The sequence below is a fragment of the Paramormyrops kingsleyae genome, chromosome 18, assembly GCF_048594095.1.
Source record: "Paramormyrops kingsleyae isolate MSU_618 chromosome 18, PKINGS_0.4, whole genome shotgun sequence".
Taxonomy (NCBI): domain Eukaryota; kingdom Metazoa; phylum Chordata; class Actinopteri; order Osteoglossiformes; family Mormyridae; genus Paramormyrops; species Paramormyrops kingsleyae.
The window spans coordinates 6,418,327-6,436,219 of record NC_132814.1 but is presented as its reverse complement, the minus strand read 5'-3'; the positions used below and the strand labels follow the sequence as shown (position 1 = coordinate 6,436,219).

The 17,893-nt window shown below is 45.4% G+C and overlaps 1 protein-coding gene and 1 long non-coding RNA gene across 3 annotated transcripts; one reads left to right on the top strand and one right to left on the bottom strand.

Moving 5' to 3' along the window:
• Positions 1-6,745: 6,745 nt before the first annotated feature.
• On the bottom strand, positions 6,746-8,726 carry LOC140579555 (uncharacterized). Its single transcript, XR_011983529.1, has 3 exons — positions 8,610-8,726; positions 7,451-7,567; positions 6,746-7,097 (listed from the first exon to the last, which is right to left on the bottom strand). It is a non-coding gene; the product is annotated as an uncharacterized lncRNA (long non-coding RNA).
• Positions 8,727-9,172: 446 nt separating this feature from the next.
• LOC111834660 (fibroblast growth factor 18-like) lies at positions 9,173-16,657 on the top strand. 2 transcript variants are annotated; one of them, XM_023794217.2, is made up of 6 exons: positions 9,173-10,862; positions 12,471-12,510; positions 12,851-13,028; positions 14,395-14,501; positions 14,606-14,830; positions 15,778-16,657. In XM_023794217.2, the coding sequence occupies exons 1-6, from the start codon at positions 10,831-10,833 to the stop codon at positions 15,859-15,861; spliced, it is 666 nt and encodes a 221-aa protein (XP_023649985.1). In that variant the 5' UTR covers positions 9,173-10,830; the 3' UTR covers positions 15,862-16,657. The 2 variants fall into 2 exon arrangements, with proteins under 2 accessions (XP_023649985.1, XP_023649984.1); XM_023794216.2 differs by having other exon boundaries at positions 12,848-13,028.
• The last annotated feature ends 1,236 nt before the right edge of the window (positions 16,658-17,893 follow it).

Here is a 17,893-nt window from a genome sequence, read left to right as displayed (position 1 = left end):
CATGTACAAGATAACGTTAGTAATGTGTAGAGCAACCTCACAGACATGTACAAGATAGCGTTAGTAATGTGTAGAGCAACCTCACAGACATGTACAAGATAACGTTAGTAATGTGTAGAACAACCTCACAGACATGTACAAGATAACGTTAGTAATGTGTAGAACAACCTCACAGACATGTACAAGATAACGTTAGTAATGTTTAGTTTATTAGAGGATGTCAGCCAGTGGAGGCAAGAGGCTTGTCTGACTGTGTGACTGTGTGTACAGAAGGGTCCAGTCAATGGATGGTGGTAAGTAATAGACAAACAGATCTATAACATCCCAGTCAAGGTGATTCCATGTTATTAACAAGTTTGAGTGTCTAACAGTCTAACAGTGAAGCCATCACCACAGACCGTTTCAGACAGGAGCCGGCTTTGTAAGCAGATTAACATGGATTGTCAGCGAACAGCCAAGCAGATGTATGTGGGAAAATCTCAGCGTAATGTAATTTGTGAGTTTTGAATGAATTTGCATGAATGTGTTAGTGTTCCTAACCTATCAACGCTAGAAGATAAAACGGGTGATATTCATTTTTTAAAAATAGGAAAACTTAGAAATTACTTTTCATTAGTTTTTCAGTGTTGTTGGGGTGGGGGGCACGGAGTAATGAAACAAGGAACTGTATCGTAAGTTAAGGTGCAGTTCCCACAATAACAGGTAAATACGTATGTTTGCGCATGTGTATTTTACTGTGTTCTTTGGCTTGCCGTTACTCCACTGTTCCTGGCCAGTATGAGCTTCTCCTTTAAGGAACAAGTTGGATGTCTTTGGCAGTGAAGGCTCCACATTTGCATTGTACAAATACTGTGGAAAGGCCATATGAGTCAGTGTTGACTGAAGAGGAGGAATCTGAGTGCCCATAGTGGCCAGGGGGCTGTTTACTCTGAGGTCCCAGGGAGAGGAAAGTGCTTCCCCAGATGCAGGAATCACAAACCATATACTGTTCAGGGCACACAACCAAAGGAGGCTGCGGGATCACTGGGATTGTCACAGAATGCTGAGCTCAGTGATTGCTGTGTGAGACACATTAGAGTAACTGTGCAAAGGAGTGTGCAGGATTTGCCATGCAGTGGTGGCTGTAAGCAGAAAGCGAGCACACTGCAGCGATAACTGTAAAAGTGTCCCACGACTACACTGTAGTGATATCTGTGGGTAGAGATTACACTGCAGTTGTAGTTATATAGAAATTACAGTGCATAACTGTATACTGCGAATAACTGTCAGAGTGTGTAGCGCTTACTCTGAAGACACTCATGTCATGTCTCTATCACACACACACACACACACACACACCATAAGTTCATATATCCCTATCATTGTGGGGACTCTCCATTCATGGGCACAACCCTAATCCTAACTATGATAACCTTAACCCCTACCCAGCCGTAACCTTAACCATATGTAACCAAACAAAAATTTTGATTGCATTCACAGATCTTTGTGAGGACCTGGAAAATGGTCCCCAAACCGTCAAAATAACAGGTTTTTTATCACATTGTGGAGAACACTTGGTCCCCACAATGTAATATAACCATAATCCACACACACACACACAATCCAAACAGCAATATTGCATGAACGCATGGGCAGGTCCCTGAAAGTTTAAGGAAAATATGAATGTGCTTCCTGATCATCCTCTGACTGAGGGGGCCCAGGCCATCTGAGGAAGGAAAAAGAAGGAGAAAGGAAGTCAGAGCCAGAGCCAGATGTAGCGTTGGGTTAGGGCGTCCTAGCAGCCCGGCGTGGCAGAATTCCCAGCACGGAGAGGGCAGGAACTGAAGGAGAGAAGAGTTACAACCAGACTCGGTCAGATAGACCAGATTTCAGGCTGAGAGGGAGAAAGTGAGGAAGGGTGAAGAGGGATGTCAGGATGTCAGGGAAGGCGACACGTTGTCACACGTAAGCCAGGCTGCCAGCAGAGATGTGTTTATCCCTGGCCAGCATCATACAGGCCCCACCCAGTACAGCATGTTGCCATCCACGCTTTTCCTACTAGAACACATCCAAGTCCCACCTACTAACCTCTATGTTCTTTCCAGGAGCTTCTACATGACTGTTCTCCTATTAAGTTCTCTCTCTCTCTCTCTCTCTCTCTCTCTCACACACACACACACACACACACACAGGTTACACACACACAGACAACAAACTTTGTTGCGTCTGTGGGAAGGCCCCACTGACTGTGTTTTTTATGTAATAAATGAATAATCACAACTCCACATTTAGTTTTTTGGCAAAAAGCAGGAAAGGCTTGAACACTGACAATGAACTTGTCTCATGGGAGAATCTCACCACCATCCAGCCAGTTATGTCCATATAAGTGTGAGATTCCTCTCCTGAGAACCTACACGCTTAGCATTGCCCATGTTCTCTCCTGAGAAGCTACTTGCTGAACATTGCCCATGTTCTCTCCTGAGAACCTACACACTTAGCATTGCCCATGTTCTCTCCTGAGAAGCTACACACTTAGCATTGTCCAAGTTCTTTCCTAAGAATCTACATAGCATTGCCCATGTTCTCTCCTGAGAAGCTACTTGCTGAACATTGCCCATGTTCTCTCCTGAGAAGCTACATACTTAACATTGTCCATGTTCTCTGCTAAGAACCTACACACTTAGCATTGCATGTGTTCTCTCCTGAGAACCTACACGCTTAGCATTGCCCGTGTTTTCTCCCGATAAGCTCCACGCTGAGCATTTCCCATGTTCTCTCCTGAGATCCTACATGCTTAGCATTGACCATGTTCTCTCCTGAGAACTAACAGACTCCCATCCCGACTGCGATGTTACGGCAAGCTGATGTCGTGGCTTGAATGTGGACCACATTCTCTATTTTTACCTGGCAAGATGTGGGGAGATGAAACCGAAGCGAGTGCTCAGTGGCATTTCTGTCTGGATGGACTTTGCAGTTTGGCCATTGCTCACAAGGGTTTGAAACTGCTTTATGTGAGTGTTTATTGTCCCGTTTAATGGGAGTATATGGATATGCTATTGAATGAGAGAGTAGGTATGAGGTACATGTGGACTTACTCTATGGCCTCATAGCCAGGCCCTAATGACTCCAAAAATACTGTGGTTTATGGCTTCACACACATGCTCTACCCTCTGTTTTTCCTCTCCTCGAGAAATAGGCTTTAAAAAAAAAAAGACAATTTATTTACTTTGAATTCCATGACTGCGGTAACTGGCACTTGACAACTAAGAGAGGGCTATGAGAGGGAGATGGGTTGTGGTTTTAATTAGGGAGAGATGCAGGCTGTGGAAAAGACAGAGAAAGGCACGTGAATCCGCCGTTCCAGTGCACAGCAGAAACTCCTAATGGAGTCGAATGCAACTATCAGTTCCAGCAGGGCGGGGATTCTGATCATACTTGTGGTGTGACGTGCCTGCGGTGTCCCAGTAGAAAACCCTGTATTTTATCAGTTACTCTAAGCAGTGTCAGGTGCACAGTGTCAGTATCTCAGTGTTAGTTATGCAGTGTATCAGTTGTACAGTTTCCTCTGTGACCCTTGATGACAGTGTCCCGCTACGTGACTTTGAGCCTGTCTGTCCAAACAGCTGGGTTAGAAGGCAGACAGAGAACCATTTTTTCCCCTCCGTCTGTCTTTCTCAGCCTTAACAGCCAGCCCACATTCATTTAATTCCCAACACCTCTGTCTCTCTGCATTTTTCCCCTGCCCCTCCCTCATCTCTTCCAGTCCTTCACCCCCTCCTTCTGAGCCAGGGTTTCCACAGTTACCTGCTCCATTCCCCCCACCCCCCCTTCCTCCTCTCACTCCTCCGTCACCCCCTCCCCTGCTGCTCAGGGGCTAATCTGTTCCAGAGATGCTGAACCCATGGAAAACACATAACAAGTGCACATATTTCTGTCCAGGCCAAAACTCAAAAAAAAAAAAAAATCACAGAGCAGGAGCAAAAAAATTGCGAGACTGAAAGAGGGGGAAAAGAAACTGTTTATTCAGTATTAAGCCCGAGTATTCTGTTGTGGTAAAGACCAGTGTTTTATTAGAAGTATTAGCTTTAAAGTCTGGAAAAACAGAAGGCCAGGTGCCAAAGAAGAAACAGAAAGGGGGAGACTGACAGAAGGAACTGTGTTTATACAGCGAGACGAGTGAGACGGAAGAGAGGGAGACTGATACAGAAGGACTGAGACAAATGAGACTGAGGAACGGGGACGGGTCTTGATTCAGGGGGATGATTGTCAGAGACTGATGGACGAGGTTAGGGTTTATATAGGGAAAACAATGAAGAACGAAGCACAATAGAAGAAAACCATGCATATCTGAGCGTTTGGCTTCAAGCCTCATTCTGTTCCAGTCATGCTGTACTCTACACACGGGCGGGGGGTTACTCCAGTCAGGAAGGAGGGAGAGGAGGGACCAGTTCTACAACAGAGAGAGAGACATATACACACATTGAGGTCTGCACCATCGCATCAGTAGCCAGAGTCATTTGAGGAGATGTCAGAGAGCAAGTAAATCCTGCGGCTGCACTCACCGTCACAGCAAATGACCTGCCATGCAAATAAACACATAAACACATGGTGCGCAAGCATTGGGGGCTATGTGAGCGTGCGCTATTAGCCAGAGAAAGAAAGCACTCTGCTTTCAATAAAGAGACTCAATCAAGAGCCATGACATCAGCGCACTAACTCCAGGGAGCGTTGCGCAATGAACAAAGCCATGTGTGTATAAGTGTGCGAGAGAATGTCTGACAGCAGTATTGGAAGCTGAATGTGTGCATGTCAGTACATGACTTGAAGTATATATATATGTCGGTGCACACATTCATATTTCTGTGCACACATGTATGTTGTTACTTTTGGAATAATTGATATTTGGGGGGGAGGGGGGGGGGGATCAACAAGATTTTGTCCACGGTAAAACACTGTCAGAATAACCTACCGACGCTGTGAGATTTTGACCATGGTAAAGCACTGACAGAATAACCTACCGACGCTGTGAGATTTTGACCATGGTAAAGCACTGACAGAATAACCTACCGACGCTGTGAGATTTTGACCATGGTAAAGCACTGACAGAATAACCTACGGACGCTGTGAGATTTTGACCATGGTAAAGCACTGACAGAATAACCTACTGACGCTGTGAGATTTTGACCATGGTAAAGCACTGACAGAGTAACCTACCGACGCTGTGAGATTTTGACCATGGTAAAGCACTGACAGAATAACCTACTGATGCTCTGAGATTTTGACCATGATAAAATACTGACTGAATAACTTACTGACATTGTGAGATTTTGACCACGGTAAAGCACTTTCAGAATAACCTACTGACACTGTGAGATTTTGACCATGATAAAATACTGACAGGATAACCGACTGACATTGTGAGATTTTAAATATGGTGAAACAATGACAGCATGAACTGCTAGCATTTTGATTACGGTGAATTATTGGCAGTATAAATCACTGACACAGTGAGAATTAAGTCACCAGCTTCAGTGTTACATCTGTCGTCTTGAAATTGGGGCCCATTTGTTGTTTCACAGTATTAGAGGGAGGTAGACTGTGGCCATAGGACCATAAAATAAAAATGTGTGGCTCCAGAGAGACTCCGTGTAAACTGATTTATGGAACAGAGAGAAGGTGCTGCCTGTGTGGGACCCAACACTTCCTGTCTCTCATACGATCTCAGCTCCATCTATACGGCACTATGTCCACCCCACACTGTCCGTACCCTCCCCTATTTCTCTAATCGGAATACAGACTGATTGCCCTTTATGGACATCTAATGTGATCTACAAACTCTTTTACTATTTTTTTTCATAATGGTGGACTGAGAGGTCTATAGGGTGGTGGGGAGGAGTTTTCTAGGAAACAGGTCAGGTATCACCGTAAATCAGGTGACTATGTTAATGAAAGAGGATATAAGGGGGTTTAACGGTGCCAAGCCCGATGATTCCTCATCAGTGTGCTGACTAACCCCCCCCCCACATATGGAATGCATTAGGACAATAAATGTTCCTAATAAAAACTAGGCCGACGTTCCAGCTGATGGTGCACATTGTTGCTCCGCATAAATTTATACAATATTTGTCTTAGAGATGGTGGCTTTGTGGCGCTAGTGGGACCTAAGCTACCTCCAAAAGTCGGAGGGAAAAAAAATAAGTCTGCCATAGGAGAAACGTTAAACTGATTGGGAAGACAGGAGATTGCCGAATGGCTGAGGATGGAGGCGGGGCTTATACTTGTACTATACAAGTGTAAACCTCCTTTCCTTCTAACATCAACAAACAACCTTGCTTTGCTTTCAGTCAGCCCTCATTCATCCAGTCTCCTCACCATGGGGAGACATTCCTGAAATTACGCCTCCTTGGACGAAATAGGGAAAAATTCCTTTGTGTTTTTCCATGTAAGAAATGTCTATAATAAACATCCATCTGACCAGACAAACTAGGGAATGATCAAGGGAGACTTAGGTAGAGCAGGAAAATGTGAGACAAAAAGGAGGAGGGAGTACAAGAGTGAAAGAGGATAGGGGTGATTAGGAGTGCAAAGCGAAACCCACTCAGACCACGAATCACTACTCCTCATTATGCCGGCGCAAGGTTATTTTTTTCACGTATCAACTTATCAAGTCCAACAGTATCACTAAGGTGACTTTATTATTTCTCTCACCTACCCCACGTTTTTGCTGGGAGCAGCTCAAACGACAGTACAAACACATGGTGGACGCCATATTGTATGGTGAGGTACAACAATGGAGAGCACAAATTATGCACATGGTGGGTAAAACATCTTGAATCTATGCTACACATCCTTTGAGAGACTGAAGTGTAAACACATGACAGAATTAGCATCATTGCAAAGGAACCAAAAAGATCTTACAAATTCAGCTTGAAGATAATTCATGGAAAAATAGCACTTTTCTTGCAAAACATACATGGGAAAAGTAAGAATAAATATGTAAGAGCTAGGTGATCCATGTAGATCTATCTTTGTCTTGTCCTACATCTGCTCTTTGGAAAGTAAAATGATTTTGGGGAAATGGGGAGTAAAATCGCTAAAATGGCCCCTCACACCAACACCTGGAATAATAAGAAATAATTAGAAAAATGTTTAAATGCTTTTAACACCCCAAAACGTGGAATTTTCTGATTGCATTTAAAAAGACTGATCGCCAATACCTTTTAAGTTTGGATACAAAAGTACAAGAACATAAACCTTCTAGTAAAAAAGTAAAACAAATGCTTTTTCTATGGTTCTTCAAATTTTAAAACAGGAAAGTCCTGAAACTCTTATGCCAGATAACTTCAGAGTCACACATTTGAATTTACATGAAAAATTCTGTGGCTGTTTTGGTTTCTATGCTTTTTTTCCCAAATGTGAACATTTGGACTTCCTGCAGTGCACAGATCTTCCAGTTAGTGTCTTTCCATACCTGTCACGTGACTCTTCTCCAGCAAGTCAAGGTTCTGGCTCCAAGCTGCCAGTGTTCTTTTCCAGCCTCATGTAACCTGTTCCTTACGTACCGAGAACCGCACACAGCATCAGCTCCCTTCCCAGGGCGGATAAGGTGTGTATTATAACAGATGCATCCATAGAGACAGACAAATAAAAAAAATAGAACATGGGAAGGACAGTGAGATCAATCATTTTAATTAACATCAGTTCACTTCTAATTAATGCATCTCTCTGTGTGAATTCTTTGTCAAAAATATATATTTTTAAAAAAGTTCTTCACAGAATTTCACAGTAGGCCTACATACTTGGGCTGCCTGTGATTATTAATGTTAACAACAACAACAATAATAATAATAATAGTTTGTTGACCCCTGCATGCTGGCCACTCCATTTTCCAGTGTCTTCTATTCCAGTGAAAGCAGAGAATAAGAATCCTGAGCACAAGGACAGATCGCCATTTTGCAGCTTCTTCCCCCCATACCATCACCCTTCTGAATAGGGAAACTCTCATAATCTAACTACCCACTGTTTGCACATTTCATTCATTCATTCATTCGTTTGTTTTCATTCCTGAAAAAGACCTAGTTTTTCCCTTTTTCTATTTATTGTCTTTGTTTTTTCACATTTTGGCTTTTTAGTTGTATGCTTAATTTCCGTAAGTCTTTACACCACCTGCATCAAAAGAAATTCCTTGTACTTCTCTGTACTTGGCGAATAAAAGATTCTGATTCTGATTCATTGCAGCCAAAAGGGCAAAGGATATCCAAGAATGGCACCACCTTGTGGAGAGTTTAGATATGACAATTTGGAATGAGGCACCCAGTCCCAGGATGTAGAATCTTATTCACAGCTTGGTAGTGCAGTTAGATGGAAACAGTGGTCCCTAACAGGCAGCCCATAATATACACTATGCACACAGCTTATCATTACCTGTCCCGAGGCAGGAGGCCTTGATGGAACCGTGACCCCAATCTGACCTCTGGGTTACCACTGCATCCAGTGCCAAAATGTGAAATGGAAGCAGTGGGCTAAACCCAGTAGAGTCTGGAAGAAACATAAAATCTAAAACCTGCTGACAGAAATCAGCATAACCTCCGCCAAGCCACCAGACACAGAGACACACAGCACACACATACAGGGAGAGGCAGACAATGTCCCAGGTTCCTCGCCGGCCGGTTGTCTGCGGTTCAGTAGCGGTAAAGGGGGCGCGGACAGGGCGGCTCTGTCGAATTCCCTAGGAAATGTTCATTTTGGATCCCTCTTTGTACTAACATACCTCACTCACGCCCTCCCCTTCCTGCCGATCATTCTTGCGCTTTCTTCATTCCCCCCCCCCCCCCCCCTAATTTCTTTCGGATTAGAATGAATCCCTCTCACTGAATTAATTGGTGCGGAGTTTCTTGAGCGCTTGGAGAGTTGATTAGTAGCTAACTTCTCTTTCCTTGCGCCTGAGACCATCTCCATGCAGGCTGACTTTTGTGTATATAGGGAAAGTCGTCTTTTGCACGGTCTGGAAAGCTGAGAGATGACGGCGAGGAGGCTCCAGCCCTCGCTGTGAGCGTTTCCGTCTCTCAGGTGTCAGACTACACCCGCAGGACCCTGTGCGTGTCAACGACTAGGAAACATGGCAAACACAAGAAGCAGCGCTGCTCCATGGGGACGACTGAACGCGTCTCCCCCCCCCCCCCCCCCCCCCCCTTTGTTGCAGCCTGTTACCGTAACAATAGTGGCGTCCGCGGCCACACAGCATCACACACTGATTGACTAATCTCATTTGGATCCGGAAAATGTGTGTGTGTGTGTGTGCCTGGGGGTGTGGGGGGTAGCAGGCGGAGGAGGAGGAGGAAGGATTGATCTGCTGCTGTAGAAATGTTCTTCTTTTTCCCGGACTAAAATCTTTCTTTAGTAGTTTTTTTTTCGTTTTGCTAAGGAAATAAAGTGAAAAGGTTGTATGAAATAACGAAAAGTTTAAAGCAGCACAAAGTCAAACAGGTAAGAGGGGAAACGCATTCGTTTTTAATTTACATGTCGAAGAGAACGGAGCCCAGAGACAGACAGAGACGAGGCAGGTTTTGAGGTCGATTTATCAATGCGATCCCACATTCTCTGGCGTTCCTGTGCATCTGTTCACTTTATGCAAACTGGGACCGCTGACCCAAGCTCACCTCGACTAGAAACAACGAGACCGACTGCACTCTGCGACGTCCTGACTTGGCTTTTGGTATAAATGCAAAGTTCAAAAAAGATCGGATTGCATTTTTTCCTAAAAAAAATTGAGGGTGATGTCATCTGGCTGTGCTGGGGCTGGTATTGTGTGCGGGCTCCGTACAGACTACCGTTGTGAGGCGAGCGGCTGGACGAGCCGAGTTGTCCGTGAATCAGGTGCGTGTGTATGGCCGTGACTCTTCTGTGCTGTCGCTGGCGGTCCCCGCTGTCATCGTCTTTCCCGCATCCCCTCCAGATCTGGATAGTCGGATTACCCCACTCTCGTAGCTGTCTATGCTGTAATTCTTTACATTGCGCGTCATTGTCCCCCAACCTACGGACTCCGCGACCCATCTGAGAGGATTAGTCATGACAGAAGCCGGTCGGCAGCACCTGAAGCCCGCGGAGCTGCTCTCACCCCGCCGCCCTGGTTTCCGTCTTGCCCAGGTGCCCTGCCTCCCGCGGGAACTGTCTTCGCACCTTTGGCACTAGCGCAGGATCGCCCGCATCTCCTACCTCTGCCCTTAACGGTCCCACCTCCCCGGGGTTTGATGTTTTGAGTTTTACATCGGTGCTCCCTGCAGACCCAGTGTGGATTCGCTTGTGTCCTCCAACAAAGACCTGGCAGTTCCTCTCTAATCTCACCGATTTCGGAAAGAAATAACATAGAGAGAAAAAATTGTGGGACAGAAAAGTAAACGATTAAATAAAGTAGCACCAAACAAACAGAGGACCTTATCCCGTCTTTTGGTGGAAGCGCTTAGTGCATTAATGAGTGCTGGGCAACTTTCACGATTCGCAGCTTTGGGAAAACATGAGTCTGAGCAGCGTCTGGATTTAATATGAACGGAATACGTGGACAAGAAGCGTGAATTAGAAAGACGGAGACATTTCCATGCATGCACTTTCAACGGTGATTTTCACCTGTAACTTCGGCGGTCAGAAAAAAACAGCCGCCGACTAAAAGGTGCCCCTCCTGTACCGGGATCCAAGTACCCGGAAAAACCGGGGGTGTTCTCATCTCAGAACAGAACAAGCCCCCAGGTGTTAGGTGGAAAGCAGTTATTCTCAACGGATTACAAACCCGTGTAATCCCCGTTCACATCCGGGGATCCGACCGCGGCAGGACGCGGTTCTGTCCCCGGGAGAGCGATGCGGTACCTCCTCTATGCTGCAGCTGTCTTGTGAGTATATTTGTTTTATACCTGCATGTATTTGATTAGGCTGTGCGTTTACAGTCTACATGACACTAATTGGCTGCGGCACCGCTTACCGGCCGTCTCCAGTTGAGCAGCAGGTGCCTGTATTCAGACACATACAGCAGGTGTAGGTCTCCCACGAAACAACAGGGTGCGATTCTGCTGCTGTAGAAGAACCTTTGTTTACACTACAAAGAAACAAACAAACAAACAAAACTGAATTTCCATTTGCATTAATGCACCATTTTTGTTTTAATATTTCAACAGGAGGGTATCTCAGTACTTTGAAAAATTCTATTAGTTTATCCATATCTAGAATTGAAAAAACACTCAGTAAAATTTTTCAAAGGCACCTTTTCTGGGATGCACAGTGATACCTGCTGGGGATATTGAGCATGGATCAGAAGGCATGTTCTGAGAGCTGAGCTGAGGTCAGAGGTCAGAAGTCAGCATGATGAGCAGGGCTAAGGCCTCCAGGGAGAGTTGCTAGGCTAGAAGGCGTGAGGCCACTGTGAGGCCAGAGGTCGACCTGTCAGAGGCATTGTGACCTCGGGGTAGACTTCTACCCAGATGACCCCAAATGTTGTACATCTCTGAAAACTGTCTAACCAAAATGACTTAAAGATGTAAAACTGTGCCAAAAAGGGTAAGTGAAAACTGTACGCCATCGACCAGTGGATGAAATGGTCTGCAGAGCGACAAAGTAAAGACAGAAGAGTGGTGTGGTCCAGATGAATATGAAACTGGATGTGGTGCCCATTCTCCCACAATGCACTGCTTCAACAGCGACTCAACACAGCTGTGACCTCTGTTGCCCTCTCCACCTCCCCCAACTGTTGCTACATCTTTCTGTGACTTGGCCCAGTAGGGGCAAGGATCCAAGCCCCTCCTACAGCCACATGGGATTGGGGCACCTGACAGGGGGTGGGGTTGGGATGCAAAGCATAGCCAAACAGGCGTCCCTGTAATGCTGCACACATATCTGTCATTAAAGTGCAGAGAGGCTCTGGATTGGGGGGGTGGGGGGGGTTTCTCCTAACCTCCTGTCCTTTGGGTGTGTGGCCTAGTAATGCTGATGTTTACATTACAGGCCAGATGCCACATTATGTTCCCTGAAAGCTCTCAATGTTGCATTCATGGTCATTGGATGGTCTTATTAGTTCTTGCTTTGTTCGAATTTGCTGTGTCGCTCCTGCTCCAATCCAGCTTACGCCTGTACCTCTGCATTCACTGGAAGCTCAGCCTAGCCTCACTTATGCATAGTTGACTCCTTGACAGCAAATATGTTTGTAATGTGATATTTGCCTCACTTGCATTGGACAGCAGCATCTGCTAAATATGTTAAATCTAAACATTTATTTAATGTACACTTTTTGTGCCAAGTGAGGAAGATAATGGCATCACAGGCTTACAGCTGGGATGTAATCTGATGTTCGGGGAGAGCTGATATTAAAACATGTTTTACTCTGATGTTAATGAATGATCCATATTAATCGCTTTCTGTGATACTCCTGGATGACAATCTACTTTATAGTGAACTGCTGATGTTTTGGTTGATCCTCAGTAAATCATTTTTTGCCTTCCCATTCATAGGTGTGTCCAGGCTCTGTTTGCAATGTGTAGCCCCTTGCAAGTAAGTCTGTATGTCTTTTGTGGTAAAGTTGAGGCAGTGAAATGACAGAATGAATCCTTGCTTGAATGAATTATTGCTTTTTTTTTTTTTTCTTTATCAGAGGTGGAGATTTCAGGTCCAGAGAGTACAAATCCAGACCAAGATTTTGTTTCAACCAACCACTTAAGTGCTATGTGACTGTGACTATTTATATTCAACTGCTTGGTTGAAACAAAATCTTGGTCTGGATTTGTACTCTCTGGACCTGAAATCTCCACCTGTGCTTGTTCCAGGTAGCATCAGACTGAGCATTTGTATGACTGAATGTCAGTGACTGAAAGGGTGTTTGTGGCCCTAGCAGGTTTTTGACAGGGACGGCGTGAACTTCAGTGTACACGTGGAAAACCAGACTCGTGTCCATGATGCCATGAGCCGGCGACAGCACAGAGTATATCAGCTGTACAGCCGCACCAGTGGGAAGCACCTACAGGTGCTGGGAAGGAAGATCAGTGCACGGGGGGAGGATGGTGACCGATATGGTAAGAAACACAGGTGTGCACTTTCACAAACACGTATTTAGATACACGGTCGCCACTGCCAGTCCCTTTCGCTGTAAACAACGAGCTGGCATACAGCAACAAACAGCAGGACCCAGGGGGGATGGATGGAGGTGAGATCTCGCAGCTTATTGATTTCCCACTTGCTTTGCTCTCTCCTCCTGATTAAAATAGAACATTTCACTCAGTCTCTCATTTGAGCCCTTTTCTCTCTCTATGTCTGGGTGTTTTTTGCCCCTGTTTAGGCAGCAAAGAGGGTGAGGTGCAACACAGCCATACCAGACCATAGCAGGGATAAGACAGGCGTGAAAGGTATACCAAACGCAGATAGGGTGAGGAAAAGTGAGATGCTGGAAAGTAAACGTTTAGGTTACAGAAAGACGCAGGGTGAGAGACAGTGATGGACAGATTTTATTGATATTAGCCCATTGGAGTTTTACTTACACAAAAATGTTCTGAGGGCAGAAGAAAAACTATTGGTTCAGAGAGATAACCAATCAGATTGTAGAGGAGGTGGGTTCAAGCAACTAGGGGAGGTGGGACCAGCCAGTTAGATGTCTTGGTACCGCCCCCTCTAGTCACTTGGACCCACCTCCTCTACAATCTGATTGGCTATCTCCCTGAACCAATCATTTTTACTTCTGCTCTCAGAACATTCTTGTGTAAGTAAAACTCCCACAAGCTTGATGTTACTTAAAATTCATGTTGCTGAAACTTTAAGCTTCTCCCTCACTTTCACTGTAATGGGGGTGCCAGGACAGTGTATGTTCAAAGAAAACAAGAAAATGAAATATAACAGGAAAAGAGTAAAGGGAGTTAGGAAGGAGCAGGGGGCAGAAGGCTGAAAACAGAGGTGAAGGTTGGAAGCTTAATGACAGTGAGTGAAACAGATTAAAACAAACCTGTATGTTTAACACAGTAGTGCCTGTTTCTACAAAATTTGGATTTTATTATGAACTGTATTCCTATATTGATGCTCTGTTTTGAATTTGTTTATCCTGGCAATGTTTCCAATAACTTTTATCTGATCAAAACCAGTCATACCAATCCAAACCCTCTTTACTGTTCCTCACCTCCCATTGCACTTACTCCCCTCCCCCTCCCTATTCTGTCTTATATCTTGATCTGTCTTGAACCCTATCCAGGGACGTAACACCCTATACCACTAATCGCAACTAATCACAACCCAATTATGTCAAATGCAACTGATATAAATCCTGAGTCATAGTACTTCAATAGTGATCGTTAATGATCATGACCAGTCACAGCCAGGAAAGGTGGAAATCCACGCCCCCTAAAACCGCATGTGTGGTCTGTTTGTCTGTCCCGTTCTCTGTCTCTTTACAAGCCCAGCTTGTAGTGGAAGCAGACTCCTTTGGCAGCCAGGTGAGGATACGGGGCAAGGAGACCAACTATTACCTGTGCATGAACCGCCGAGGAAAACTGGTGGGTAAGGTGAGTGGGTGACATTAGTATTAATGATCTTCAGCATATCTAATGATAGCATCCATGTTGTTTGTCTACATGCTAACAAAGGCTATTGTGTGTGCGCTTTCCAGAAGGCCAGCAATCGCAGCCCTGACTGTGTCTTTGTGGAGAAGGTGCTGGAAAACAACTATACAGCACTGATGTCTGCACGCTATGCTGGGTGGTACGTTGGCTTCACCAAGAGAGGGCGCCCTCGGCGTGGTCCACACACCCTGCCCAACCAACAGGACGTGCACTTTATGAAGCGTTTCCCTCCCGGCAAGCAACCAGACCCCCAGCCGTTTCGCTTCACCACGGTCAGCAAACGAAGCAAGAGGGTGCAAACCACAGAGGACTGCTAGCTCGCTCTGCTAACACACTGAGGCAGCTCACTCTTCTAGCCCGCTCTGCTAACACATTGAGGCAGCTCACTCTGCTAGCCTGCTAGCTCGCTCTACTAACATGCAAAGGCAGGTCACTCTGCTAGCCTGCTAGCCCGCTCTGCTAACACATTGAGGCAGCTCACTCTGCTAGCCCGCTCTGCTAATGCACCAATGTAGCTCACTCTTCTAGGCTGCTCTGCTAACATATTGAGGCAGCTCATTCTACTAGCCAGCTCAGCTAATGCATCAAGGTAGCTCGCTCTGCTAGGCCGCTATGCTAACACATTGAGGTAGCTCACTCTGCTAGCTCGCTCTGCTAACACATTGAGGCAGCTCACTCTGTTCGCCAGCTCTGCTAATACACCAAGGTAGCTTACTCTGCTAGCCAGCCCTGCTAATACACCAAGGTAGTTCACTCTGCTAGCAGGTTCTGCTAACGCACCATGGGGGCTCACTCTGCTATTCTGCTCTGCTAACACACCGAGGTATCTTACTCTCCTCGCTCATTTTGCTATTCCACCAAGGCAGCTCGCTCTGCTAGCCCATTCTGCTAAGACATCGAGGTAGCTCAACCTGCTAGCATGCTCTGCTAACACAGTAAGGTAGCTCATGCTGCTAGCCTGCTCTGCTAACACGCTGAGGTAGCGTGGCCTACTAGGCTGCTCCGCTAACGCAATGAGATAGCTCACTGTGCTAGCCTGCTCTGCTGATACACCTTAACGCACGCCACTGACGTACCTCACTAACTCATTGCTGCTAACACAGCCCACTGATGTTCACACTGTGTATATACTTTGCCTAGTACGTCCTGATAACACATTCCATTAATGTACCATCGATGCTATGCTCGGCTAATGTGTCTTGCTAACACACCCCCATAGAACACCTCAGCCCCCGGCCCTGGAATCTCACACAGCATTGCTGGATACAAGCCTACAAAAACTGATCTGGGACTGGACTACTGACACGGAGTGCTGGAATCCCAGTTTGATCTGATGCTGGAAAGGAATTACGCCGTGATGCCAAAGAGGGCCATGCTGGGTTGATTGATGTGCAGCTATGGTACCAGAACCAATGAACTGGATCAGCTGGACTTAAAAATGAGATCAGCAAGACAGACTGTGACAGGCCCAAGGATCACGGGGAACATAAAGCACAGTGGATGCTGGAACAGTAGAAGGAAACTGACAAAGGAAGACTTATTGACTGCTTTCCATGCCAGCTGTGTATGTGTGTGTGTGTGTGTGTGTGTGTGTGTGTGTTTGTGTGTGTTTGTGTGTGTGTGCGCAGACGCTCAGCTGTGTAATGTGTGCATGTGACCCAAACTCCAGACTAACGTGATGCTGATGCTGTGGTGACATGTTACGGAACAGGATGTTCCATCCCATATAATCTCAAAACCATACTAAAGATACTGGACTGCACAAGGTCCATTATACCAAAAGGATAAGTCACCAAAGACTGTACTTTACCTTTAAGACTCCCTCCCCCCTTCCCCAACCCCCCTGACCCCTGGTACCTGTGCTTAAAGATGACGACAGATGGAGTTTATCTCCTGCTCACCGGCCGTATGAATGCTGCTACCAGGACATTTGGTGGAGAAAAAAAAGCCTCATATCTATGTACTTAAAGGGAACAAATAGGAACAAAACTATTAAAACAAAATAAGCATTTATATTATTGTTATTGAAAAAAACTATTTATTTTAGTTGTGTAAGACCCATTCTGACTGCCTCAGTTATTAAAGAGGAACAGAAAGGATCCTGTGTAGAGTGAATCATTGTGGACGAATCAATGAAGAACCCATACACTGTAGTAATCTATTCCCTAAATCTGTTAACAAACATTACTCTGTCACATTATGGTCATATGTCTCAATTCAAATGGGAAAGGGAAAAACAGAACAATAAGCAAAGGTAGAAATGTTTTCTAATACATATCTTCTGATTGCTGAAAAGGTAATTTATTGCCATCTGGTGGCCAGAATTGGAAATGAAACCAATTCCAGGGCCTTGCATTCAACCCCAAAGCCAGGACTAGAAATGGCAAACAAACAAACTACGGGCCTCGCTGAAAACAATCTGGTTGTTTTCCTCAGTCTGGAAATTGGCTACAGTGTGAGCCCTCACACTCAATTCAACAAAAGTTTATTTGCAAAGTGGTAGGGCTGCACAGACTCGCAGACAGGGACCAGATAACCCAACATCAATACCAAACCTGAATGGCAGTAAATCCCAGCAGCAGTGTTCGAACATTAATGGAAAGCTGTCCCACAACAAGAATGGCTATTATAGCTCCAAAGGGCAGATCAACTTCGCTTTGATTTCCATGAGATGTTTGATAAGCTGGTGTCCCGATACACTATATGGACAAAAGCATTGGGGCACCTGGCCATTATACCTACAGGAACTTTTATGACACCCCATTCAATATCCATAGGCATCAATATGTAGCTGGTCCCCCCTATGCAGCTGCCACTCTTCTGGGAAGGATTTCTGCAAGATTCTGCAGTGTGTCTGTGGGAATTTTTGCCCGTTCATCCAGAAGAGCATTTGTGAGGTCAGGCACTGAGGTAGGACGTGAAGGCCTGGTTCGCAATCTCCATTCTAGTCCATCCCAGAGGTGTTTGGTAGGGCTGAGGTCAGGACTCTGTGTGGGCCAGTCAAGTTCTTACACACCAAACTCAGCTAACCATGTCTTTGCGGACCTTGCTTTGTGTAGCAGGGCCCAGTAGAGATTTCAGGTCCAGAGAGTACAAATCTAGACCAAGGTTTTCTTTCAATCAACCAGTTGAGTATAAAGAGTCACACTCACAGAGTGCTCAACTGGTTGGTTGAAACAAAATCTTGGTCTAGATTTGTACTCTCTGGACCTGAAATCTCCACCTCTGGGGCCCAGTTAAGCTGGAACAGAAAAGGTCCTTCCCCAAGGTGTTCCCACAAAATTGGAAGCATAGAATTGTCCAAAGTCTCTTGGTATGCTGAAGCATTCCCTTCA

Bases quoted from the DNA above. Each gene is read 5' to 3' on its own strand.
- LOC111834660 (XM_023794216.2), top strand. From the start codon at position 10,831: ATGCGGTACCTCCTCTATGCTGCAGCTGTCTT. The intron at 13,029-14,394 runs GTAAGAAACACA...TCTCTTTACAAG, and splicing joins GGAGGATGGTGACCGATATG to CCCAGCTTGTAGTGGAAGCA. The intron at 14,831-15,777 runs GTCAGCAAACGA...ACACCCCCATAG, and splicing joins AGCCGTTTCGCTTCACCACG to AACACCTCAGCCCCCGGCCC.